The sequence below is a fragment of the Anguilla anguilla genome, chromosome 16 (assembly GCF_013347855.1).
Source record: "Anguilla anguilla isolate fAngAng1 chromosome 16, fAngAng1.pri, whole genome shotgun sequence".
Taxonomy (NCBI): Eukaryota; Metazoa; Chordata; class Actinopteri; order Anguilliformes; family Anguillidae; genus Anguilla; species Anguilla anguilla.
Genome location: NC_049216.1, coordinates 5,446,470 through 5,474,323, shown reverse-complemented (window position 1 = coordinate 5,474,323; position 27,854 = coordinate 5,446,470). Strand labels below are relative to the sequence as shown.

The 27,854-nt window shown below is 46.2% G+C and overlaps 1 protein-coding gene across 1 annotated transcript; it reads left to right on the top strand.

Annotated features, from left to right (window-relative positions):
• LOC118215058 (cryptochrome-2-like) lies at positions 1 to 27,746 on the top strand. The gene is made up of 12 exons (XM_035395467.1): positions 1 to 333; positions 2,028 to 2,136; positions 5,609 to 5,751; positions 10,910 to 11,094; positions 12,925 to 13,013; positions 13,996 to 14,136; positions 14,756 to 15,067; positions 17,902 to 18,053; positions 18,952 to 19,154; positions 21,039 to 21,122; positions 22,767 to 22,923; positions 24,313 to 27,746. The coding sequence occupies exons 1-12, from the start codon at positions 176 to 178 to the stop codon at positions 24,317 to 24,319; spliced, it is 1,740 nt and encodes a 579-aa protein (XP_035251358.1). The 5' UTR covers positions 1 to 175; the 3' UTR covers positions 24,320 to 27,746.
• Positions 27,747 to 27,854: the final 108 nt, after the last annotated feature.

Sequence of the window (27,854 nt, the reverse complement as noted above, 5' to 3'; positions counted from 1 at the left end):
AGGCTGGAGAGAGAAGGGTTATGTCCTGTGGAGCGAGTTAAACACAACTAACAGCGAAGGGAGACAGCGAGAGTCGGCTGTGCACTGAAATTTCTGTCTGAAAAACATGGGAACAGTTTTGACATAATTCTTTAAATACGTCGACTGGACCTTTTTCGAAGGAGTAAATAAAATCATGGTCGTGAATTCAATACATTGGTTTCGTAAAGGGCTGAGGCTTCATGATAATCCGGCTTTACAGGAAGCGTTGAATGGAGCGGATACCGTGCGTTGTGTTTATATTTTAGATCCGTGGTTTGCTGGATCGGCCAACGTCGGAGTCAACAGATGGAGGTTTGTGATATATGTTGGACCTACAGCTATAATATTCTAAGCTTTACGAAGAGCCCTCGATTATTGGTTTGTACATAGCTGTACAATTAACAGTTAATGTTAACTACTTCTAGCTAACCACACTGGCTAGCTAGCGTAATGTTAGCTTTTTGATGACTCGTTACTGACAACGTGACTGTGATGGAGTACTTAATGTTACGTTTCGTTTTGTTAGTTAGCCGCCTAATTGTGGAGGTTTCTTTCTAGAAATTAGCCAAAATGAAAATTTTCTCAAGCTAACCCCATAGACTAAGCATTAAACGTGTAACATAAGTTATATATTTTCCAAACATTTTACTGACAGCAGGCCAATTTATTGAAATCGGTCAGCACATTCGTCAAAATGTAAAAAAGTTGCATTTCTTTAGTACTTCGATCAGCTGCATTTATTCAGAATCTCCAACAGTGATAACATAGTTTAGTCTAGTAAGCAGGTCGTTGTAACTTTAAACGATAGTATATTATTTATGAAATTTGCCTTTTAGAGTAAACTGGAGTTAGCTAGCTCGCGTCAGATTGTTTAAATATAGCATGCTAGCTTGCAGGCTAACAAGTACACACGCCCACCCAGTAACTTCATATGCAGCATAATGGTAATGCTAATGTCTGTTATTTTCCAGATTAGCCCCTATAATTTTTATTGGCGTGCATGTCCGATGTGGTTGTGCTTTTACCCGGTGCAATTGCTACACACGAATGTAACTTATTAACGTAGTTTGTGTTTTGCAGCTATATAAATTAACTATTCGTTGCTTTTCTCGCAAACGTTAAACAGTTGGTACTTTGTGCGAAACTATTTTTTGCTGTTTCTAGAGTGACTTAACTCGATTGCCCAGAGCCGAGTTTAAAATTCAGATAGTACGTAACATTTGAGTTCCAGTTTCTATTCAAAATGCGTCAACAAGCTGTCAGTCACACCAGTTCGCCATTGCGATATTGCAATGTTGACCTGTAATAGTACTAATCTTGTGAAGGTCTTCACACCGATTGTCCTAGCTGTCATAGATCGCAAGATGCATGGAATATAGGGAACGGGAACAGTAACAGCTAGTACAATGGCCCAGAGACGTCGGGCAAATAAAATGTTGGTATTTAAAGAATATCGATAAGAAAAATGGAGCGAAACTACGTAATTATTTTGGCACAGAAACTGTGCTTACTAGTGGGGCTAAAATGCAGCTATGGCGCGAAACTGCATCATGCTCATACGCCCCTGATCTCAAAAGAACTTACATCATGCTCACGTGCTGTCAAACGACCACCCATAACATCAACAACTTCAGTTTTACCGGGGTTATATTACTGTAGACCACTAATTTGTTAAACTAAACAAATTTACACGGCATTTTTAAGCACAGTTTTAGTGCATTAAAACGTTTTTGATCACACGTACCACTCTTAACTAGTGACATCGCTAGAGATACTGGTTTTGCTGGACTAACATCCTGCACATGGTAAAACCATCAGCGTGTGTATACTGTAAGTTATAGTAACCAACAGCCATATGGGAGAGCTACCATTGCACGTCTAAGTTGACTAAGGTGATCTTACTTTTCGTCCCTTTATGCAGATTATCGAAGGATTCTCCAAAAGGGGAATTATTAGTGTCGCTATATGTCAAAGTTGCCTTACTAAGCAGTATTTGTACTTTTCAGATTTCTATTGGAGTCTCTTGAAGACCTGGACACAAGCCTCAGAAAGCTCAATTCCAGGCTTTTCGTCATACGGGGTCAGCCAGCAGATGTATTTCCTCGTCTGTTTAAGGTCAGTATCTGTGTTTTGTAATAAGCTCAATTAATGAACTTGAATGGTGTCTCTTGTAGCAGCAATGGGGTTTTTTAAAATTAATTTATTTTACCATTACTATTTATGTAGTCTGGTACTTCCGCGGGGCTTCACATGCGCGTGGTGTGAAATACCAGCTGATGTGTTTGAATTGGTAAAGTGATGTCACTGCTGATGCACTGTAGTTGTCACGTTGGTATTTGAACCGGTACAAATTTAGCAGCTGACACCTGTTCATGTATTAAAATGAGTTAGTCTTGTGTGAAATGTTCTGGTGTTTCATCAAACCTAATGTAACAGTATACATCATTTACGAGGGTCAATTCATAATGATTAACTGTGTGTGAAAGGTTACACTTGTTCTCTTGGTTCTTTGCATCATCGTTGCCTGTATAGCATAAAATTGTTGCGCTTTTCTCCTGCCCCAGAATTGTTGAAATTAATGAGTGTGAGTGTATCGCTGTAATGACGAGGGTAATTTGGAATAGTCAGTGGTGATGGAGAGCCACTTATTTTGTTTTCCTAGAACATACCACTTGGTTCTGCTTCTTTTTTTGCCCTACATTGCTTTTTCCTCACATTTTTGGGATTGCCAGATGTGCTACGTGCAAGCATAACTCCTGTGCCACCTACGCCTGTGCAGAGTTCTATAGCTAAAGCACCTCGTGAACTCTGATACGCTTGCCTATGAGTCAGCAGCTGTGCTACAGACCACTCTACGGTCTGCAGGCGGGCTAGAAGCAAGCAGGCCATTCGGATGTATGAAAGAGATGTGGCGAGCAGCTGGGGGATGCACGCGCAAGATCTAGAAAGCACTTTGAACCGCGTTTTCCTGTATGGCATATATATGCTATATAAATAAAGTTTGATTGACTGAACGGTAACGCAGGTACTGGCTGATTCAGACCTGTACTGCCAGGCCTCTGCCAGTTTCAGCTTACACGTAGGCAAAATAATAAATGCATTTTGTTTGACGGCAAAACCATTTTTTTTTTGAAAACCTGCTGTGGTTTTAGAGTGGAGGAACTCGTTTGTGTTTTTTATTTACGATGCCGTCAGAATGTCATTCCAGCCCATTCCTTCGCTCGTTCCCCATGCCGTCGCTCGTTCTCGCCAAGTCCCCGTCGCAGCCAATAAACGGCAACGCGCCAAGTCAAGCTGGCGAGATTTTTGGCTCCGCCTTAAGATCTCTGCGACCGCTTTCGTCACCGGAGCGCCCTTCCGCGGTGCTCCTGGATGAAACGTTCGCGTCGTCACCGACCCGGGTAAAGGGTGCTATTTACGCGTGACCCCGCAGTCTGATGTTTCCAGTGCAAATTCTGGAGCCAAAATGGCCGCAGAGAAGCCGGTGGTGTCCGGAGGATTCCTTTCCCGCTTGCGCTAGGCTTTCGTGTGGTGGCGCCTTTAACATAAACAACTGAAAATGAAGGCTCAAAAAATAGGTTATTCCCCCCCCCCCCTTTGCCAAGGTCATCAAAGGCATCAATCTTGTAAAAACTTGTAAAACGTGAGTTTAATTGTGTTTAAGTAAGTCAAGGCAATTTCCCAGGATGTGACACAAAAATTGCTCTGCATTTCCCTTCGTTGATTGTGGACATCATGCGAAATATTGAAGACTCAACTGATGCCCCCACTTGGCGTCTAACTGTAAAGTTGACAGCCATGTTTAGTAAGCAAATCACTTTCCTGGTTATGTTTTTTACCTGGACTGTTGATGAGATTTGTTGATTAAAACGAGTGAGAAAGTACTGGGCACTGGCATAAAGGAATTGAAATCAACGACTGGTTTTCCTGCTCTGTTGGAGAAAAGTGTACGGTGTGTGAGCGGCTACTTTTCGCTGTCCCTTTAAGAGTGTCTCTGGTTGCAGGTCGTTGAACTTTTTAAGTAGGTCCTGAAAAGCAAGCCTCTTCCTTTGCGCCGTGTTGCGATGCTCCCCCCCCCCCCCCCCCCACATGAATAACGGGCAATAACCCCACCCAAGTCAATGATTTTGCATCCTCTTGCTAAATGTCCACTCTCTCCACATGTGGTGCGAACAACCCATTTGAGTCATAAGACTGCAAATCCCCCACCCCCTCACTTTATTGCAAGTCACCGTTCCGCCCTTGAGTATATCAGTCGGCGAATCTCTCTTGGGGCGGCAGCGTAGCGTAGTGGGTAAGGGACTGGGCTTGTAACCTAATGGTCGCAGGTTCGATTCCTGGGTAGGACACTGCCGTTGTACCCTTGAGCAAAGTACTTAACCTGCATTGCTCCAGTATACATCCAGCTGTATAAATGCAATGCTAGGTAAAAAGTTGCGTAAGTCGCTGTGGATGAATGCCTGTAACGTAATGTAATGTAGACAATGTTCCAGAGGCTCACTGTGGCCAGGTCAGGTTTAAGTTAGAGGTCTGTCTGTAGTGGTTGTGTTTTCTGCGGACCTGTATTTCTTGTGTGAGAAACACATCTTTTGTCTTGTCTGCAGTAGACCACATTGAATTGATTTGAATAGAACTAAATTTGAAGGGAAACTAAACCCTAATTCCTAAGGTTATTGTGTTTGTCCTGTGACATCCCGCAGCCACAAAGGCATCTCTTTGATTCAGCTGTGCGTTGCTACTGCTTTGAGAGTGGGCGTGGCTGCCCTGGTGATGCAAAATATCACTCTGAATTTTTTCTTTCCCCCTCCCTCAACACACTCTTGTCTGTCCATCTGACTGTTAGCAGGATCTCTGAAATTTATGAATGGATTTGCACTGAATTTTGTGGGAAAGGAACAAATGATTAACTTTTGACACTCATTGCGCAAAGGTGGGTGTGGCAGTGGGTGTAGATTCTTGGGGAAAAAAAGGCAAATTTCGAACGGATAAATGGGACACCGTGAAACTGTGTCCCTATCAGCAGGGTGGTCCTGAAGAAGAACTCTTTTCCAGCCACTGAACAAGTGCAGTGCTGATTGGCCACGTGGTTCTGCGCTAGCCGAATACATGGTTAAGATTGGCTAGAATTTAATTTAAGCAGGCATATCACATGCTCAATTTGAGATACAGTCATCATGAAATTGTGTGTGTGCCTTCTGTCGTGAGGGGCGTGAAAGAAATGATCAACTATCTGAACTGGCATGTTTCTAATGGTCTCGTGTTAGCGGTGGTATCTCCTAGTTCCTCTTTATTTGCTAAATGTTGCCATTTTTGACAGTTTTATAGGTGGAAAGATTAAATGAACATAAACAAGACCAGGTTAGAACCTAGTATATGGCTGGACCTAACACACGTGATCCGGCCGACCAACGGTGTAACTTCATAACTCGGCCGACCAATGGTGTAACTTCATCACTCACTCACTCAGTCAGTCACAGACACTTGCGTTCGTAGGGCTGGCCCCACTGTTTCGGTCCAGCCAAAAAAAAAAAAAAAAAAGGGTCAAATTTGAGGTCTTCCTCTGTCAAAGCCCTTCGTCCGCCCGCAGGAGTGGAACATCACCCGCCTGACGTTCGAGTACGACTCGGAGCCCTACGGGAAGGAGAGGGACGGCGCCATCATCAAGATGGCCCAGGAGTTCGGCGTGGAGACGCGGGTGAAGAACTCGCACACGCTCTACAACCTGGACAGGTGAGGAACGCGCTTTCATCTTCTGGCTCTTATGTTCCAGCGGTGAGAGAACTTTCAGCTCGAGAGAGTGGGGCACAGATTTCACCTTTACGAACTAGTCATCGGTCTTGGCCTGTTGTCGGTATTTTTTGTGGGTCGGTTACATCAGCTGTGTTCCCGGGTCGGTTTTGCCCCTTGTGTGGTTTCACCTCTTCAGTGTTGTCATAATAGGTATTTTACCCTCCAATTGCGTTTTACTTTTCTTGGCCTTGCCAGTTTTCAGCAACTATAAGATTGACAAATTTGTGTACTTTACGGTCCGTATGCGCTTTATTGCGTGATGCACTACTCCTTTTCATAACAAAACATTTTGCCGCATCTTATTTGCCGTGATAGGTGTAGGATTCATATATTTAGTTTGACCATCCCTTTTCAGCTTGTGTGCACTTCCCAGATATTTTGTTTGTCTTTATGACTTGATATATCAAACAAATTCACAACTATTGAATTGCAAATTTAACCAAAAGCGTCATTTGCAATACGAAAACGTTTTCAGTAAAAGTCATTATCAACAAGACCAGGTCAAAACCTAGTATATGGCTGGACCTAACACACGTGATCCGGCCGACCAATGGTGTAACTTCATAACTCGGCCTACCAATGGTGTAACTTCATCACTCGGCCGACCAATGGTGTAACTTCATCACTCGGCCGACCAATGGTGTAACTTCATCACTCGGCCGACCAATGGTGTAACTTCATCACTCGGTCACTCTATCATAAATGGACTATGCACATTTTAACCATATACACTGCAACTTGTCGCCTTTTGATAGCTTTTTTGTCATTGAACAACACTAGTACATGAATGGATGGACTGATGTGTTCGCAGAAACCAGAAAGTGGTCAATTCATACTGGCATGAACGACAGTATGTGAGTGTCTGTGCACGTGACTTCCAGAGGTGCGTTTTGTATTTGTTGCAAGTGATTCACAATGATTCAGGCCCGGTAATTAACAGACATAGCAAAAGCTCCACCTCCGTATCCCACACATCCATAATTGCAGCCAGTCTACCTGGTCCACATTGAGGTGTGTGTGTGTACGTGTGTGTACGTGTGTGTACGTGTGTGTACGTGTGTGTACGTGTGTGTACGTGCAAGGCCTTGCAGTGGTGGTCTTACACTTAATCCGCACACTGTTCTCGTACTCTGCTGCATTCTCAATTACCATCCTGTACCACGGGCTCAAACTTGACCTGGAACAGCCACGGTGCCCAGATGGTGTCCTGACTTCATGAAGAACATTGTCATCATGAATGTCGCACGTCTGTTGTGATCGTCAATTTCACACATCCGTATCAAAACCATTAAGGACGTCATCAAGTTTCATAATGAAAAAAAATCTTATCAATGATGTCGAAGTTTGAAGCGGGTCAATTTTTACCCAAACATAACAAGTTAATAAGTGTGCTAATTGTCTGTATAATGCACTTAATCCACTGGCAAGCAATTCAAAAGTTTTTATCTTGACTGTCTTGCGTGTCCCCTTTCTACTTGTCTCTAGATTAATTTAATTTTACACACATTTTTTTTTTATCTGCAGTGTCCTTGCTCTTGGGTAAATAAGTGTGCCAGTATTTTTTTAAAAATTTATTTTCACTTTTTGGTCTCTGGATACCTGACAGCTAACCCACAGCCCCAGGCGTTCATCTTCCCAATTGAAATTACATTTGGGCATTTATTCAGAGCAACTTTCACGGCTAATCTTTGTTCTCCCCAGTGCAATCCATTTATACAGCTGGGTATTTACTGAAGGAAGTCCGGTTGGGTACCTTGCTGAAGGGTGCAATGGCATTGCCCCACGTTGGATTTGGATTTGGATTTGATTTTGCGGAGTGGCTGGTAAATTTGTGAGGCTCACACGCCACGGTGGCGGACGCCCAAACTTTGTCTGTGCGGTGTTATTTAGCCTGGCAGTAGCCTGGCGACCCATCTCGCGTCACGGCCACGAGGCTCGTCGGAACTCGGCTCCTCATTGGCCGGCTCCGCTCACCCTTTCGCCCGACCAGGAAGTAGCCGTCCGCTAACGCTATGTAAGGCGAATAAGCCAAAAACGAGCTGGCCCCTTAACTATCTAAGTTTCGCACTGCACGTGTGCCTCTAGGATTTCATTTGCCTGCTCCCACCTCTGCTCTTAAGACACTGGATGGCATCTATCATAGTGCTTGGCGCCTCATTACAGGGGATGGGTTCAGAACTCACCCCTGTATTTTGTGTCAGTCTGTAGGATGGTTTTCTCTAGACCTTAGAAGAAAGTATCACAGCATCATTTTTATTTATCAAGCTCTACTTGCGAAACGTCCTATTTATTTGACCAAACTTCTTTCAGTTAAGTTCTCAAGTTATTCAGCAAGGTCCCAGGAATGCATTACCTTAGATATTCCACGTTTTCGGACTGAACTAGGTAAAACCACTTTCAGTGTTGCTGCCCCATATATGTGGAATGAATTTCAAGAATCTCTTAAGCTTACCTCCCTGGTGTCTTTTGAACTTTTTAAAGATTTAGTTGCTGAACTATTGGAGTTGAAAAATGTTTGTGATTGCTGAAGTCTTTTTAGTGTTGTTGTTTGTCTATGTGAACCTGTTAATTTTGTTGCTCATCTGTGTCATTATGTTATTTATTTAGGGAGCAGTCTCGTGAAGGGGGGGGGGGAGGGGGGGGGACTGGCAGCGTAGTCACGGGGGGTCCGCCTGGTGCCCGCGGAGCGATTCGACTCCGTGACGGTCTCTAACCGAACTCCCGACCATATCTGTTGTTCAAGCAGGAAGCATACCAGAGCTTTAGCGAACTGTGGCAGCCAAAATTGGTCACGGGGACAGAGGCAGCGAATCCCCAGCATTCCCTCGACAGTAATCCTTAAAATGAGCTGCACCTACGCATGAGGTTTTAATCTGTGCACACACCGGCTAAGTCATTATTGGTTTTTTATTTCATTTTATTATTTTCGAAGATATCGGTAAAAAAAAACAACAAACAAAAAAAAAACTGTATTGTGCCCAAAATAAGCCTATGTTTTTATCTGCACGCACCGGCTAAGATTTTATTTATTTATTAGTTTATTTTTGGCAGATATCTGGTTAAGAAAATTTTTTTAAAACAAAACTGCGCAGACGAACTGCATCCTGTTCGTTGCCGCTATGTAAACTCATCCGGAGCCGTCGCCCTGAGTCTCCTGCCTGCGACGGTCCGGGGCAGGGGGCCTCTCCCCCCTGCCCTCGCCGGCCGTCTGGTCTCTCTCTCTCTCTCGGCTCGGTGCTGCCACCCGGTGGAGGCCGGGAGGCGGCGCGGGCGGCGGCTCACGCAGGGGAACACGTGCGGCCCAGGCCGGAGGGCGGAATAGCTATGCAGATCGGTCACCGTGGAGAACATGTGCAGTGCCACACCCCCCCCCAGCCAGGAAACCACCCGAAATGGGAGGAGCCCGCCCCGCGCACCGATATAGACCCCATTGTGTAAGCTGCTGCAGCGGCGGCGGCAGCAGCAGCGGCGGGCCAGAGTCTGGAGCCTGCTGCAGATTTAAAAGCACGGCCCGGATCGGAGGCATAGCCGCGGAGCTATTTTGAAACGGCTTCTGTTAAAAAAACAGAGCAGATAAAGAAAATGGCCGCTATATAAAATTCAGCTGTCCATTTATATAGTCAGATTCTGTTTTATGTACAAATGGTGATGATATTATGGACAAGTGCGTTTTATAAAGTTGACATTTTCTTTTTCTGTTCTGTTCTGTTTTTTTTTTTTTTTTTTTTTAAGAAGATGATGGAAACTGACGTGGACACACATTTATTTTGCAAAAATCACAAAGAAGAAAAAATGAGATCAATAAAATAATAAAATCATACCTATCCATGTAGGATTGGGGAGGCTAAGAAAAGCTGACTTCTCACTGGTCTACTTTTACTAATCTTATTTATTTTATTGATCTTAGTTCATTTTTTATTGCCTCTCTCTTAATACTTTTTGAAGCCTTTTAATTTTATCTGCCTATTTTAATTTAGCCTCTGTGAAGCGCTTATTGTTGCACGAAGGTGTATGAAATGTAAATAAAGGTCGATCGATAAGAAGGGTTTATTGGTTGAATTTTAAACCCGCTTCAACGGAGAGCCCTTTCTCCTTTCTGGGACGAACGTAGGACGGAGTGTAGCACAGTGGGTAAGGAACTGGGCTTGTAACCGAAAGGTCGCAGGTTCGATTCCCGGGTAGGACACTGCCGTTGTACCCTTGAGCAAGGTACTTAACCGGAATTGCTTCAGTATATCCAGCTGTATAAATGGATACAATGTAAAATGCTATGTAAAAGTTGTGTAAGTCGCTCTGGATAAGAGCGTCTGCTAAATGCCTGTAATGTAATGCAATGTCCTGATTGGGTCCCGGTCCGTGTGCCGCATCGATGTGGCTAGAGCAGGCACGCGTTCCCCCCCCCCCCCCCCCCCCAACAGGGCCCTTTAAAGGACCCGGATAGCTGAAGAGATTTAAGCTCTTTTTATCACCGTTTCCCCTGCCGAAGGATTTTTTGGCAGTGTTTTTAACCGCTTTGAAGGAAATTTGACTTTTCTTTTTATTATCCAATCCATTTTGCATGCTTTTTACCTTCATTGTTTCAGAGTACTTAAATTTTTTTTTTTTTTTTTTTTTGATTTTTAAATTATTTTAGGAACTTTATGCTGCTTGGTTCCTTGCATGAAAGGTACTCTGTAAATGGAAGTTTGTTGTAGTTATTATTATTTTTATTATTATCAGGCTGTTGTTATTGCAGCATTTTGAATGAGTGAGTAAGAATTGCCCTAATTATTTATGGCACTTTGAAGGGAAAGAATAGTCATCCTGCTTCCAGAAGATTCTGTCTTAAAGTTTTTGACAGCTTTGAATAATTTATGTGATGACCAGTTGAAACCGGGGTTAGCCTGTTAGGTATGGTATGGGGTGCGGGGGAGGGGCAGGGGTTCAGTGACCAATTAAAAATAAAGAAATCTGACCGTTTCATTTCCGTCTCGTCGTTTTTCTTGGCCCCTTTTTTAAAAAAATTTTGGGAACGGTTAGCCGCTTCCGCCGCGTCGCTCGAATTAACACCGATCTTTTCCGGTTCCTTCCTCCCCCCCCCCCCCCCTCCCCCACGCAGGATAATCGAGCTGAACAACAACAGCCCCCCGCTGACCTTCAAGAGGTTCCAGGCCCTGGTCAGCCGGCTGGAGCTGCCCAAGAAGCCCCTCCCCGCCGTCACGCGCCAGCAGATGGACGGCTGCCCCGCCCACATCGCCGACAACCACGACGAGCGCTACGGCGTGCCCTCGCTGGAGGAGCTGGGTGAGGGCCCGCCCGCCGTCCGTCCGTCTGTCCCTAACTGCGCTGCTTCGTTGGGCTGAAGAGAGGGGAGGGCTGAGCTAGTTTTGAGGAGGGGTCCGCACACGTGAAGCGCATCTTATCCATACTCCGTTTTATAAAAGCTGTGGAGGATATGTTGCGAATATGTATTGAGCATTTGTAGAAAGAATTTGACCGCCAGGAAGAAGTAGGCTAGTCGTACAGCTCTGAGATAAGTGGTTATTAAATGACTCCTTTTGGCTCGACTAATTATCAGTCATCCGGCTAGTTGTTATTTTTAAATTTTTTTTTTTTTTTTTCGATCTCTTATCATTGATCTCTTAATTGACCACTGGAGAGCTCTACAGTAGAGGTGCTTTCAGCCCTGCTCGATAGCAGTCTGTCTGTCACTGTTGCTTGCTGCCAGTGCAGTCGGGGGGTCACAGCGCAGAAACCACAGAACAGCACCAGGCACGTCCTGGAGGAGGCAAAATGGATACAAAATGGCTGTATAAACCAATGCTGACTCACACGTGTTGGACCACAGTAAAACCTTTTCACCAGGGTAAGCCCGGGTCAATTCCGATTCACTTTTGGACCGTTTTGCCATGGATTTTAATGAGATTTATCATGCTGATTTGGTCTCCTAAGAAAACCCTGAAACCAATATTATACTTTCCAAAATATTACTTGGTCGTTAATTGGGGAGATTTGGGATAACCGAGTTTGGGCTAATTGAGACTACTCCATTTTGACTCATAGAGAAATGGTTTTTTATCATTTTAAAAATCTTGTAAAATGTGTACTGTGTTGACCCCAAAATGAGTTGGGAGTGATTATATTCTTCAAATTATAGGGGAAAAAAAACCTGTGATTCGAAATGGAATTAATTTTCACTAAAATTAGGTTATAATGTCATCAACACCTCAAAGTCATTGAGTTGCTCTAATTAGCTCAAAATTTGTTAGCCCGTATCTCCCTGATTAACGATCCGGTGCGAGTGCAATCGTGGGTTCGGTGGTTTCTTATAAGGCCGAATCAGCTTGCGAAATTCCATTCAAATCTGTAACGGTGTGGTCCGAATAGGAATCGCCTCGGACCTGTCTGCTGCTGGAGCTCACGTCAAATGACTGGACCACGTACGTGTTTAAGAGCAGAAGTTGGGGCTGTGTACCCCCAGATGTAGAATCATTTGCGTTGATGTCGATTGACGTTCGGATATGCGATGGGGGTTTCGGCATGATGCAGTCTGATGGTTGGCGATACCTGCTGGACGGAGTGTAGCGCAGTGGGTAAGGAACTGGGCTTGTAACCGAAAGGTCGCAGGTTCGATTCCCGGGTAAGGACACTGCCGTTGTACCCTTGAGCCAAGGTACTTAACCGGAATTGCTTCAGTATATATCCAGCTGTATAAATGGATACAATGTAAAATGCTATGTAAAAAAGTTGTGTAAGTCGCTCTGGATAAGAGCGTCTGCTAAATGCCTGTAATGTAATGTAATGTAAAGCTCCTTATGCTATGCACGTGAGTCCCAGATCAAGCGCAGAATGCTTACTTGGCGCTGTCATCAGCTGTCTGCGACAAGTGTCCCGTCGACAGGCTGAGCGCCTCGTGTTCACAAAGCGGCTTTTACGTGTGCTGTTCACACCTGCCCTCTAAGCTCGCTCCTCTGTGGCCTGGAGTCCCTACAGAAACGCGACTCCTCCCACCCCCCCTCCCCCCTCCCCCGCTAATCCGAAATGTACCTTGCTCTGTGTGCATGCGTAACTGCCTCTCATCCACACCAATGACATAAACCCCCCCCCCCCCCTCCCCCTTTTCCTGTTCCGCAGGTTTTAAGACACGCGGACTGAGCCCGGCGGTGTGGAAGGGGGGCGAGACGGAGGCCGTGGACCGGCTGAACAAGCACTTGGACCGCAAGGTGCGTGGCCCGATCCCCTCTCCTGCCCCGCCCCGCCCCGCCCCGCCCCGCCCCACCTTGGCCACACATGCATGTCACTCACAGCTGACTCACTCAAGCAGGGCCAGGCAGCGCATGCCAGAGCCCGCGTTAAAGGCTCCGGCTGAGAAGCCAGCTAATTAGATCAGCGATCTCAAACTCCCCACAGGGCGAGCTCTGACAGATGTCAACCTCCACACAGGGCGAGCTCTGTCTCTGATCTCAAACTCCCCACAGGGCAAGCGCTGTCTGAGATCTCCAAGTCCCCACAGGGCGAGCTCTGACTCTGATCTCAACCTCCCCGCAGGGCGAGCTCTGACTGAGATCTCAAACTCCCCGCAGGGCGAGCTCTGACTGAGATCTCAAACTCCCCACAGGGCGAGCTCTGACTGAGATCTCAAACTCCCCACAGGGCGAGCTCTGTCTGAGATCTCAAACTCCCCACAGGGCGAGCTCTGTCTGAGATCTCAAACTCCCCACAGGGCGAGCTCTGTCTGAGATCTCAAACTCCCCACAGGGCGAGCTCTGTCTGAGATCTCAAACTCCCCACAGGGCGAGCTCTGTCAGATCTCAAACTCCCCACAGGGCGAGCTCTGTCTGAGATCTCAAACTCCCCACAGGGCGAGCTCTGATCTCAAACTCCCCACAGGGCGAGCTCTGATCTCAAACTCCCCACAGGGCGAGCGCTGTCTGAGATCATAAACTCCCCCCATATATTGCATTATATAGTAAATAAGGACTTTTGTGAAACCTACTGATAAATGTTTCATATTTGAAGTATTTCTATGAAAATGTGCAGTATCTTTAAGTGGCCATACATTGTATGTTTGCCTGTGTATTTTGTATTTTGAGGTCACTGCATTAGATTAGTCTGTGATAGGTCTACAGGGATGATTTTGACAGCATTTGGTAGCATCTGGATGTGCTCATTTGGATTTTCTGGGTTTTTTTTTTGGGACGGCAGGCCTGGGTGGCTAATTTCGAGCGCCCCCGGATCGGCGCGTCCTCCCTGATGGCCAGCCCCACCGGCCTGAGCCCCTACCTACGTTTCGGCTGCTTGTCCTGTCGGGTGTTCTATTACAAGCTGCGTGAACTCTACCAGCAGGTGAGTTCTCCGGGGGTGGGGTGGGTGGGGTGGGTGGGGGGGGTGGTGGTGGTGGGGGGGCTGGGCGGGGTGTTTCACCAAGGAGGATTACACGTATTTATTTGGCAGACACTTCTATCCAAAGGATTACTGTGTTAACCGGATACGTTTATTTACCGTTTAGTCGTAACGTCACATAAGGAGAACAGGCCATTCAGCCCAACAATGCTCGCCATTTTTCTGACTGAATTGTGCCTAGTGCTCTGATTACCTGCAGACTACATAGTATCTAACACCGTATCAAGCCTGAGCTCAGTGAAACCTGAATCCATTTATACAGCTGGATATATACTGAAGCAATTTCGGTTAAGTACCTTGCTCAAGGGTACAACGGCAGTGTCCTTACCCGGGTATCGAACCTGCGACCTTTCGGTTACAAGCCCAGTTCCTTACCCACTGTGCTACACTCCGTTTCCAGTGCCTAAAATGGCTGCTGAAAAGAAACCCCAGGAGCCTGTGCTCACTGCAACCCTTAAAGGGCTCTAGTTAGGAACTCTGGGTTTATAAGGTGAGCGCTGCCCAGAGACTGAAATGCAGCACGTCTCTTGTGGCCCCCGTTCCCCCCGTCCCCCCCCCCCAGGTCCGGAGGCACGGCACACCCCCGCTCTCCCTGTTCGGCCAGCTGCTGTGGCGAGAGTTCTTCTACGCGGCCGCCACCGACAACCCCAACTTCGACCGCATGTCGGGGAACCCCATCTGCGTGCAGATCCCCTGGGACCGCAACCCCGAGGCGCTGGCCAAGTGGGCCGAGGGCCAGACGGGCTTCCCCTGGATCGACGCCATCATGACCCAGCTGCGGCAGGAGGGCTGGATCCACCACCTGGCCCGCCACGCCGTGGCCTGCTTCCTGACCAGGGGGGACCTGTGGCTGAGCTGGGAGAGCGGCATGAGGGTGGGTGACGGCGGTCCCGCCCATTACATTACATTACATTACATTACATTACAGGCATTTAGCAGACGCTCTTATCCAGAGCGACTTACATAGCATTTTACATTGTATCCATTTATACAGCTGGATATGTACTGAAGCAATTTTGGTTAAGTACCTTGGCTCAAGGGTACAACGGCAGTGTCCTACCCGGGAATCGAACCTGCGACCTTTCGGTTACAAGCCCAGTTCCTTACCCACTGTGCTACACGCCGTCCACAGTCCGTGTCGAGCCGTTCTCTGCAGTAGGGCTGGGAGACGCCCCTTTGAAACCCTTCGCGAGCGTAGGTTTTTACGCCTCCGCGACGGCACAGCCGTGGCCGGAGGCGTTATGTTTTCGGGTTGTCCGTCCGTCCGTCCCTCCATCCCGATTCTCGTGAACGCGATATCCCAGGAACGCCTTGAGGGAACTTCTTCACATTTGGCACAAACGTTTTACTTGGACTCAAGGATGAGCTGATTAGATTTTGGTGGTCAAAGGTCAAGGTCAACGTGACCTCACAAAACAGGTTTTTGCCTTGGTTGGTGGAGGCATTCAACCGCGAGGCGGTATTTCTAGTTGGAATGTATTTTCAACTCTGACTAAGAACTAAGAACATTGAGTTCTTAGTCAGTGCTCTCGAACTGCTTTCCTTACCATGACCGGTAGTGATTGTGACATCAGCATCGGAATGTTCAGCTAAGAACATTCTAATAGTCAGGCAAAACATTTCATAGTCAGGCCTCCACTCGGTGCTCGTTAATCTACTGGTAATATTCAGAATTGGTCCTGGCTGGACTAGCCCGTTTGCGCCGGGCTGGCTGGCCTCTAGTCTGACTGCAAAAAGCTCTCGAGGTGTCGAGCACCTTCGTAGCCCTGGTCCCTGAACCACCCCCCCCAGTCAAATTTTTATGCCTTTAGCCATTAGTTTCAAGGACTGTATCATTTACTGCTAGTAAACAAGTGGTTATGCTTATGTTATGACGGCCCTGTAATTATCACACTTTGAATGCGCGCCCTAACTAAATCCTTAACTAAATTTACCAGCTTCATTAGCTTTATTGTTGTCCTACAGTTCAAAAATATACAAACGTTCTCTAATGTAGCTTCTGCCTTACCTGTTTGGGAAACTTGCACTGGAGGAATTCTCTGGAATCCCAGTTCAGAGGCTGCTGGTGCTCAAGCGACTGTCAATGAACCAATGAGCTGAGCCAGCTTAACCAGTTAAGGCGCAAGGTCGCAAATATGCAATTAGAATCCTCGGGACTGAACGTTCTACCGCTGATGTAACAATCGCTACAATGCGATGGAGTTCTAGAACGCTGCCTTAGAATGTTGAAAGTATCTTTATTTGGTTTTTACATTTTACATTTTTAAAACATATTTCCTTTAAAAAGGTCAAAAAGGAACAGAAAATACGTTTAGACATAGACGTTTACTAAGTTTCGAGAAAATAAGAAACATTCAGAAAAAGGAAACCTAATACAAACAACCGTACGTATGTTTAACTAATAATCACAGGACAATAATTATTGTAAGACATAACTTACATAAAATGTGTACTTGAAGAATAATAAAACAACGAAACGTGTGCTCGGGAATGGTGTGAAGAGCGGGTGCCCCTCCTAGGGGGGGTGGACTATATGATGAGTTCTTTCCAGTGGTCCAGAATGTTGAAAGAGCGTTCGAATAAACCTACTCTGCGAAGGGTTAAAAGATACAGGCCGTTGGATCGCAGAGCCTCATCCCCATGGAAACGCTGCCAGTTGTACCCTGTGAGTGGGTTTTCTGTTACCAGGGTAGGAAGGCGGATTCTGCCGTGCAGGGAACACGCTGTACTCACAGTGTGGCTCTCCTGACGCATAACTGTGTGTGTCATGCCGTAACTGGCCTTGAAGTTTTGCCCTGGAATAGGAATAGCTTATAAGAATACCGTTCCTTTATTGCGTGTATTCGTTATATGGTGTTAATTTTTATAACTCTACTGCTGCTTCTGCTACTACTGCTAACACTACTAATATGAATTATTATTACTGATATTAATATTTTATTATCGTCAACACACGTTTGTAAAAAAAGTGTGCAGGGAATTGTTTAATTTCTAAAATATTTACTCTGGACAGCCGCGGTGTATGCAGGTTTTCATTGTTACTTGGCACTTAATCGGTTCAACGGTTGGTGGTTGATTTATTTAAAAAAAACAATGATTTAAAAAAAGATAATAGGCCAGGCAAGACTCGCCAGCATTAAAAAGAAATGTAAGAAAATTAGTTCCAAGTCAACAAAAAAAAAAAAAAATAATAATAATTTTGAAATTGCCTGAAATGGAACAGGCTTGCAGCCACAGTCTTTGGAATCTCTCGATGGAGTGTTCCACCGTAGCTCATGTCTTCTGTTTACGTGTAGTCCGATCAGCATCCGTAGAGTCGGCAGAGACTGGGGAGAAAGTGAAAGGTACAATTAAAATGGCCGCTGGGTGCAATAACAGGTTTTTCAGCAACAAAAACCTGACTTTTCATAAACTTGTCACAAGCGAAGTGACTGTGGCTAATGCGCAGACCGTAAGTATTTGGACAGCGACACAATTTTTGTGGTTTTCGGCTCCGTACTCCGGTGCGGGTGAACAAAACGATAAAAATACGAGATTCAAGTGCCGACCGTCTTCCGTAATTTGCGGGAATGTAACTTCCGTGGCGGGTGACCCACTGGTGCAGCCATTTTTTTTTTATTCGTGGCCTTTCGGGACGATCCTTTTTTTAACACGTCCACATCCGTGTCCCCCGCCTCCCCCCCCCCCCCCCCCCCCACCACCCCCCAGGTGTTCGAGGAGCTGCTGCTGGACGCGGACTACAGCGTGAACGCGGGCAGCTGGATGTGGCTCTCCTGCAGCTCCTTCTTCCAGCAGTTCTTCCACTGCTACTGCCCCGTGGGCTTCGGTCGCCGCACCGACCCCAGCGGCGACTACATCAGGTGGGTTCCCCGCCGCCGCGCCCGCTAGCTCCCCCCCCCCAGCGCCGATACGTGCCAGGGGAACTGGCCCGCGTCCGCGCGCACATCAGTACATATCCATGCATGTCCTGTATGAATATAATTAGTTTGTATAGCATTTTTTTTTTTTTTACACAAACATTCGTCGCAGTACACTGTACAGTGGACCTTGGCATAATGATGCCTCTCACACGCCAGCAATGAAAGGCTGCCATGCAAGGTACCAATCAGCTCGTTGGGAGCAATTAGAGATTAGGTGTCTTGCTCAGGGACACGTTGACACACCCAGGGCGGGGGGATCGAACCGGCAACCCTCCGACTGCCTAGACAAACCGCTCTTACCTCCTGAGCTATGTCGCCCCCCCCCCCCCCCCCCATAATAATTTGTACATTTTACCAAATGTATTTTATTACAGTATATATCGCAGCAAATTTTCAGTTCCAATTTTGCCCGCGAGCGGATTTCTCTGGGCATGATTTGTGGAACTGGGGCCGAATGAGTACATCAGGCCCGTACATCTGGTTACCCCTTCGGGGTATACAAGAGGTGGGTAACCCAGCTTCAAAGAGTAAAAAGACTGACCATGCATTTGCTCCACCACCATGCACTAAACCAGCTGATCATAATAATTAGTTCTCCTATCATGCTGAAGAGTTATGCTAATTAGAGTCGGCTGGTTTAGTGCACGGTGGTGGAGCAAATACATGGTCAGTCTTTTTACTCTTTGAAGCCGGGTTACCCGCCTCTGGGCGTAACCTTGGGCCTACGGTTCCTACAAGTCTGGCGGGTAAATAATTTGGTGTCTGACGGAACGCCCGTTGCGTGACGCGCGGCACGTTGGTCCATCCTAACCTCGGGGGGCGTTTCCCGCTCTTGCAGGAGGTACGTCCCGAAGCTGAAGGACTACCCCAACCGATACATCTACGAGCCCTGGAACGCCCCGGAGGCGGTGCAGAAGGCGGCCAACTGCGTGGTGGGCGTGGACTACCCCAGGCCCATTGTCAACCACGCCGAGGTCAGCCGGCTCAACATCGAGCGGATGAAGCAGGTCTACCAGCAGCTCTCGCACTACAAGGGGCTGAGTGAGTGTCCGTCCGTCCGAAAACCCGCGCAGGCCCGCGGCGCACCCGCGCTAAGCGTCCACGAGTGAAACCATGGCTAACGACATAGCTCGCTAGCTATGGCGTGTCCCCCTCCTCGCCTGTGGCGGTGGTACGCGCTAACTAGGCTAACTAAAGTTAGCGAACACGTTAGGGTTAGCTAAAGTAACGTTAGGCGACAAAGCCGCGCTTAAAAAAATCCCGTGCCAGTTTGAAGTGGTGATTTTGGGAGGTGCACCGCCTACGCGTGCGTCCCACCAAGCGTCCCCCCTCTCAGGTCCTCCGTGAGTGAGTGAGTGACCACAATTTTCCTTGCATAGCCCATGGCGGCAGGCAGTCCCGCGCACCGTGGAAAAAAACACGCTTGGGCCTTATGAACAGGGCCTGTTCTGGAAATTATTTGTATGGGGCGATGAGAGGGTTGGGGGGGGGGATTAGAAAAACTGCAGAGATATAGTGATCGGCGTCCATTTTAGCAGTTTTCTAGTTTTAGAACCTTTGGTAGAAAAGGCTCTAGCTTTGGCTGTGGTGTGATGCGGGCACCACCAGCGGTGTCAGTCTCACTGCGGGAGTCACCCGCAGAGCACGATGGCGTAAAACAGCGTTTGCTTTCTTAAACCCGTCTGGAGGTTTTTTTTTTTTTTTGTTTTTTTTTTTTAATGCAGCGAGGGCCGGTTTTTCTACACCGGTTTTCCTTCGATTTCAGGACGCGCAGACGCGATATTGTTCACTCGTCTAACTCGTTTAAAAATGGTCGCGGGGCGCCTGTCAGTTCTCTCAGACATACCCCGAGGGTGGTTTTGCAACTTTGGAAGGGGCCAGGGTTGGCGGAGGTCATAATACTGTTAAAGCAGGTCATACACAGAAGGCTTTTTTAAAATGTTTTTTTAAAACTGTAAACCCGAACATTTTCGCGAACGAACGCCGATTTCCTGTGGTCGGCGGGACACGCGGAGCAGTGCGACGTGATCGGTGTGGCCGATCGCGTTTTTGGAGTCGCGCGGCCCCTGCGTACATCCTGTCCGCTTCGCGACTTTTTCGGTCATTAAGCCCAGGGTGGTGTCATGTGATTATTTTCTTAGTAACGGCGAAAACACAAATGCGCGCCGGGCACAGCGCGTCTCTCCGGTTCGTAACGCCCATTTCTCTGCAGTCCCAGTGGCATTCTGTAGACTTGTATTTCTCTGCAGTCCCAGTGGTGTTCTGTAGTCCCAGTGGTGTTCTGCAGTCCCAGTGGTGTTCTGCAGTCCCAGTGGTGTTCTGTAGTCCCAGTGGTGTTCTGTAGTCCCAGTGGTGTTCTGTAGTCCCAGTGGTGTTCTGTAGTCCCAGTGGCGTTCTGTAGTCCCAGTGGCGTTCTGTAGACTTGTATTTCTCTGCAGTCCCAGTGGTGTTCTGTAGTCCCAGTGGTGTTCTGCAGTCCCAGTGGTGTTCTGTAGTCCCAGTGGCGTTCTGTAGACTTGTATTTCTCTGCAGTCCCAGTGGCATTCTGTAGACCTCAAAGACGCGAAAGACATGCGGGCTCTACGTGAACTCACTGTGTCCCTGTTGCGCGTCTGTTCTACGAGCGCACGGCTGATCGCTCTCCCCGGCTCAGTGCCACCGCGGGAGGGAAGGGAAGATCGGCGGAGACCGCGAAACGCCAAACTCCGGAGGGCCCACGATTTTTTTTTACCGCAGCGGTGGTCCGTGTCGTTATCAGAAACGCGCTTTGTGCTCTTTGAACATAAAATTTGCAAATCTATCATGTCTTTATTTAGTTCCCTTCGTAGCGTTTACTGCGGCGAAGGTCTCGAGCGTTTGAAACGGTCACCGTGACGACACCGGAGTCCTTCTCACTCTGCCGTTTTTTTTTCCCCCCCCCCCCAGGTTTGCTGGCCTCGGTACCCACCATTCAGGAGGAGGCGGAGCCACCGATGACGGACAGCTCCAACGCCAACAGCAGCGCCAGCGGTGAGACTGGCACGGCGGGGTCCGGACTGCGGCCGATACTTTTGTTTTAGAAAACCGAATGCTATAAAAAACAAATTTAGCAACAACGACAAAAAGGCGGTTAAAGTTAACGTTATGCCATGTTGGTGACTGTATTGCACGTCGATTGCCGTTTTCTTTCTTACAATGAAGTCTGTACTTGTTGAGATGGGGGGTGAGCGTCGATCGAACGAATGTTTGACGGCTGCGCGTTCTGTTAGTGCTACCTGCCCCTTGTGATGTGGGAGGAAAACGGCTTTTCAGAATGACGTGGGCATCAAGTGGCACGCTTCATGGTTACCAACTCTGCTTCTGTGGTGTCTTTTCTCTGGACAACCTTCACTTCACTGCAGCAGTTTTTTTTTCGGAACAGGCAATGCCAGGGGGATACTCTAACCTGGTCCTCTAGGTCAGCAGCACTGCTGGTTTTCTCTTCTGTCTGATAGTCCATAGTCCAATAATGTCACTGATCGGTTGATAGTCCATAGTCCAACATTGTCACTGATTGGTAGATAGTCCATTGTCCAGCATTGTCACTGATTGGTAGATAGTCCATAGTCCAGCATTGCCACTGATTGGTAGAGAGTCCATAGTCCAATATTGTCACTGATTGGTAGATATTCCATAGTCCAGCATTGTCACTGATCGGTAGATAGTCCATAGTCCAATAATGTCACTGATTGGTAGATAGTCCATAGTCCAGCATTGTCACTGATTGGTAGATAGTCCATAGTCCAACATTGTCACTGATCGGTAGATAGTCCATAATCCAATAATGTCACTGATTGGTAGATAGTCCATAATCCAATAATGTCACTGATTGGTAGATAGTCCATAGTCCAACATTGTCACTGATCGGTAGATAGTCCATAGTCCAATAAAGTCACTGATTGGTCAGAGGTCACACTCACCTGGTGCATTTAAAACCCCTGGAAAATAAGCAATGAAAACCAGCAATGAAACGGCTCAGAAATTAAAATTGCAGGAGTTTGAAAGGCTCGGGCTTTGAGGCTTTGTTGCCTTAATGGTTAGAATTGTGGTTCACAGGTTCCACAAGGCTTCATGCCACCTAAGAAGCCTCCGTATTAATTTCAGTTCATTCGGATGTATCTTTCACACCCGTACGCCTCGACAGAAGTGTCCAGTCTCTCAGTGCTGCAGGCCCCGCCGAAGACGAGACTTCTTGTTCTCGCTGCTACCTTTTGCATTACATTACATTACATTACAGGCATTTGGCAGACGCTCTTATCCAGAGCGACGTACAACAAAGTGTATATAACCATAACCAGGAACAAGTATGACGAAACCCCTAAGGAGAGAAGTACCGGTCCAAGTGCAGGGAACAACCGCATAGTTCAACTTGGACCCTGAAGGTTAAACCGATTAACACTAAACAACGAGAACGGCAACAACGCAGTCTATGGAAAAAATACAAGCAGTGGTTAAGACAGTTAATGCACCTAAGTCACCTGCAGTTCCCCCTAGTTTATTATTCTTATTATTTTTTTACATTTTTAGCCGAAGACGTGTGCGTTTTCCTGTTGAAGTTAAAGGGGTTTGACGCCTGTAACGCATCGAGTGGAGAAACGACCCGGCGACGTCTAATATGCGGTTTCCCCGTTCCAGGTTCGAGTTCGGACCGTCGCCGGGCTGAGGCCTCGCCGAGGAAGAGGGGGATGACTCCGGAGTCGCCCTTCGCGGAGAAATGCAGGGGTTCTAAAGTCCCCCGCTCCCGTGCCGGCCCGAGCCTGGACCAGGACCCGGGACGGTCCGACTGCCAGCGGTAAGTACGGGCGCGCCTCCTCGCCCGCATTTTAACGTCTTAATTGGGCATCGCTACACGTGGTACGATGTAGCGAGAGAACTCCGCTTGCTGCCGAGAGGTTGCAGGTTCACGTCGCAGGCGGAGCACAGCCGTCGTAACCTTGCGCAAGGCATTTGAGCGGAAATAGCTTCAGCACGTGCCAAGCCGTATAAATGAATGGCATATCAAAATGTATGCCTTGTTACTCTTGGTAAGGGCACACAAATAATATTGTATAATATTAAGATCGTGTATGACGAGGTTTGAATTTGGCTGTAGTCTCTTTTGGAAGTGTATCAATTGTTATAGGACCTAGCTTCTTTTCGTGGAGTCGAAGTCAGGACGATGAAGAAAGTAAATGTTTATTGTAATCACACTGGCCAGCGGGGAAGGTCACTGAAACACAACACAAGTTTGCGGTACAGCAACCCGCCCCACACTGGTCTTATGGTCTGGTTTAAATACCCTCTGGGGCCTTGACTGGGTACGCATGTCCATCCTATCTGCGAGGGCCTATCTCTTTGTTCCCCTAATTACATCTGTTTTGTACATAAACACCCTATGCCATTAGTGTTGCCTGATACCGTATGGCGCAACTACTTCCAGAGGAGAAAAACTCAGAAACTCATCACAACCTTGTATTTGGAAAACCAAAAAAAAAAAAAAATTCTCAATAGATCAGTGGCCTCCAACCCTGGTCCTGGAGAGCTACAGGGTCTGCTGGTTTTCATAGTGACTCTGCACTTCGTGAATCAATTAGAGCAGTTGATTGCACAGTTAACTCAACTCACCTGGTGTCTCGGGTCTCAATTGAGTGTTGATTTTAAGGTGAAAACAAAAACCAGCAGAGTCTGTAGCTCTCCAGGACCAGGCTTGGAGACCACTGCAATAGATGCTGTCGGGAGAGGCCTTTGGAATGTTGTCTATGTAATGTCTCTCGATTGACTCCAGCAGGCGGGCCTGTGGGGTCAGGTGTGGTGTTCTCTTTGGCTCTGTTAATGGAGTGACAGGTGTGAGGACCAACGGCAGCGTCCTTGTGTAATTACAGCGGACGCGCGAGCGCCACTCATCGCTGACGGTTACGTCCGGCCAATAGGCTCACTTCAGAGGTTGAAGCGGCAAACGCGAAGCAGATTACTGCAGTCTCTGCACAACGGTCACATAACTCGGAAAAATACCCTGTGTTAGACAATTAGTCCTCCCACCCCCACTTCAGTCCAATTACTTATAATCGGTAAATGAAAGCGGCTGGTTTAAAAAAAAATTTAAGCTAGTAACTCATGGGTTTGTAATTTTTTTTTTTGTCTTCAATGTCCACTGTCGAAATTGTGCTAACTATTGTGGTGTTATTTTATTTATTTTTTTTAGATGGTGATCAGGAGGGTGAACTCAGAAAAAAAAGAAAGGAAACTGCCAGAGGCACCTGGCGTGACCTTCCCGCCCTTCGTCTGCAAGATCGGCGGAAAGAAAACGAAAGTACCATAGCAACGTTTTCGTTTAAAATGCAAAAGTAAACGAACAAACCCAACCCGACACAACACCAAAAACCTAAGGACTTAAAAAAACACCAGAAATGAACCATCACTTCCAGAAATCGAATGAACACACTGCTATAGTAAGCTTCCGTAGTCTTTTGCTTCAGTATTTCCTAAACTGCTGTTTTTTTTTTTGTTTTTTTTTGGTATTTTTGTTTTTTTTTTCTGATTCAATGACATTTGTGGAGAGTGTGAGGCATTGCAAACAAATGTCCATAATTTCTTGTCACATTGTCAGAGAGATATTTTGTCGAGCGCGTGTTTGGTCGGACGCCAGCGTTCTGTGGCTTTCCAGAGAGCTGCTACAGTGGCGGATGAAGCATTTGAAAAATGGTTCCCTTAGCATTTTGTTGTTCGAATGCACCCTGGGTAATGGAGTATTCAGTTTGAACGGGCTCAGAATGACCCCTGTCAGATTTGCCATTTATACGTGTAACCATGGCAATACACTCGCGCTTTGTGGAGCAAACGATATTGTATCATTCAAGGTTTGGGTTTACTTGTTCAACACATACACTGTTTTGCACATGTATCAGCCTTATATATGTAAAACCAAAAAAAAAAGGGTTTTTTTTGGCTGTGCACTTTTATTTTAAAGAAAGAAAAAAAAACATTTTCTTTGGTTGATTTGAGGGTTTTGAAAACATTTTAAAGGCGTCTATTTCTTATTTAAATTTAGGAAATAACATTTCCATTTTTACAAATCTGTAGCTCAGAGCCCAGGAATAAATGTAACCCCACCCACACATAGGCACAGATGGAAATGTTTAGACTGGTCCAAGTCGATATTGCAACGCAATTGATTTCTGGTACTGTTGCAGATGCTTAATACATACCATAACAACCGCATACAATGTAGTCTTAAGCCTTTCATGGCTTTACCATGACAACCACATTCATTTTGTTAAAAAAAAACCCAAAAAAGACCTAAATCATGTTTACCAGCCGTGTTATATTTACCTCATGAAGTAGACATGTAACTGCACACAATGCAATACAATATCAGTCTGTTTTGTGGGAACTTTAGTAGGAGCTGTGTGAATGTATGATGTGCATGCCTTTTCTTCACCTACTGGTGTGTAGTGCTACAATAGCCATGGTATCTTGGTCCCACTTCTGGCAATATGAAACTATGATACAAAAAATGATCTATGGCCCAGACAGAAAACGGAATGAATAATTGTTTTTGTTTTGTTTTTTGACTCATTATTGATTAGCCCGTGTAATGCTTAATACATTGGTTGTTTCTCTATAGAAACTAACGTCAAAAGTGCACAGCCAAAGGAAATACCCCCCCCTCTTTTTTTTAATGATTTAAAAAACGCTAGTACCAACTGTTGATTAGCTTCCATATTCAACAAGCCACGCTTACTTTTCTGTTGTTGACCATGCACATTCCAAGCAAAAAAAAAACAAACAAAAAGAAAAACATTCATTATAATTTAAGTGTTCTTAAGCTATGTTGAATAGTTATTTATTTTTTGTAATGTAAAAAAGAGATTATTTTCATTATAACTCTAAACGGTTTTGTGAGCAACTCCTTTCTTAAGCCAAAAGTACATAATGCCATCTGTAACTTTTAAGATCACGGCGAACAGGTAATTGCGTATACGGAGTGAACACAAGGGCTTCGCCGAGAGACATATTTTCAAAGTCACAACAATATTAGAAACCGAAATGACGTTTAATGCACAAATTATTTTTTTTTCTCCTGAATTTTCAGGTCCTTTCCGAGAGAAACATTTGGCTTTCTCGTCAGGCCTGAAGTGTGCATTGGAGCAGTTTTCAAAATGAAAATAATAATAATAATAATAATTCACACATTTTCTGACTTGCCGCAGAAAGATTTGTTCAGTTTTGAATTTTCAGACGGAAAAACGCGATACGCTTACAGCAAGCGCACGTTTTGCAAACCACAATGCTTCAAATCGAGCTGGACTGGACCGATGAATTGCTGGAAACTTCCATAAATTCCTAGCAACCAGCGGACTCTGTATTGACCACGTTCTCTGACTTTTTTTTGAAACCTCCAAATTGGCATGTGGAATTGAAAATGAAGAGTACGTTCCTGAATTCTTAGAATTCTGGAAGCCTTTTCGGCTTCTTGTTGAGTGTATGACGCTGATGACGCAGCAGAAAACCAGATGAGGTGTGAATCTCTTCTGGTTCAGTCCGTCTCACCCCTGGATGGACAGCCCCTTGTCAGTTGGCCAGCTTGTAACATACTGTGTCTTCGGTTATTAATTCATGAGTATAACACCCTCCGCTCAGATGCGCTGAGAAATTTCAGCGATGTTAAACAACAGCCTCCGCTTGCAGTGCAGTTGACAAGCAAACAGCTTGTATTCTCAATATTCCAGTCATGCAATATGTAACGGTATAAATGCTAATTAATGGAGTGCTGGACTCGGCTGCCGCTGGTTGCCGTCGGTTTCTTGCGGGAGCTAAGTCACTCTTTGACCTGCTGAGTGCCAGTGAGCTGGAGCAGGACCCAGTTTCTGTATGGGTGCCTCATGGAACTGTACGGGTCTGTTTATCATTCGGCTTTTACTCCTGTTCAGTCAACACCTATACGTATATATACACACAGCTCTAGTATCCAAAGCTGTTCCATGAACGTCTTCAGGATCGTCTTCTGGAAACGTTGTCGGCTACTACCACTAGGATTGCTCTTATTTAATGGTTTATTTTTTTTATTTTGTGCGGCAGCTTTGGTATGTAGAATGTGAATAATTAAAGAGGACGGGGTCACGTACTGCAGTCCTGCCTGGTGTGTGTGCGTGTGTATATATGTGTGTGTGTGTGTATATATGTGTGTGTGTGTGTTTGTGAGTGTGTGTGTGCATGCGTATGCGTCTGCATGCATGTTCATGTACAGTATGTGGAGTGAATGTGTGACTGAGCCTCTTCCGGTACGCCTGCTTCAGATCGCCATGGAGCTCTTTCAAATTAAGATGCCGCAAACCAATCAAAACGAAACGTTACGGCTAGCTGTCCAACTCGTACGTCATTCGCACAGAGTGCCCAAGAAGGCTGCTTCCATGTGTGACGGCCATTGCATTGTAGCGAGGTGTTGGTGTAGCTGCACTTTGCAGAAATGGTGTGCACCGTACTAGGAAGACAAGGATGCATCACAAGTGAGATCCAGGTTCTACCAGTCTGACTTTTTTTTACAGGGGGGTAACTGGAACCTGAAATCCATTTTTATGGTAGTCATCTGCCCAACGATAACGTGGTCAAAAATTTTTATTTGCAGAATCCTGACCTTTTTTTTTTTGAGGTTTCAAGTCACTATTACAGCCTCTCGCTCTCAGGTTGTAGTAGTAATTCATTGCACGGCTGGCGATGTGGCAACAAGTAAGAATATGGACATTG

Bases quoted from the DNA above. Each gene is read 5' to 3' on its own strand.
- LOC118215058 (XM_035395467.1), top strand. From the start codon at position 176: ATGGTCGTGAATTCAATACATTGGTTTCGTAAAGGGCTGAGGCTTCAT. The intron at 11,095-12,924 runs GTGAGGGCCCGC...CCTGTTCCGCAG, and splicing joins GCCCTCGCTGGAGGAGCTGG to GTTTTAAGACACGCGGACTG. The intron at 13,014-13,995 runs GTGCGTGGCCCG...TTGGGACGGCAG, and splicing joins ACAAGCACTTGGACCGCAAG to GCCTGGGTGGCTAATTTCGA.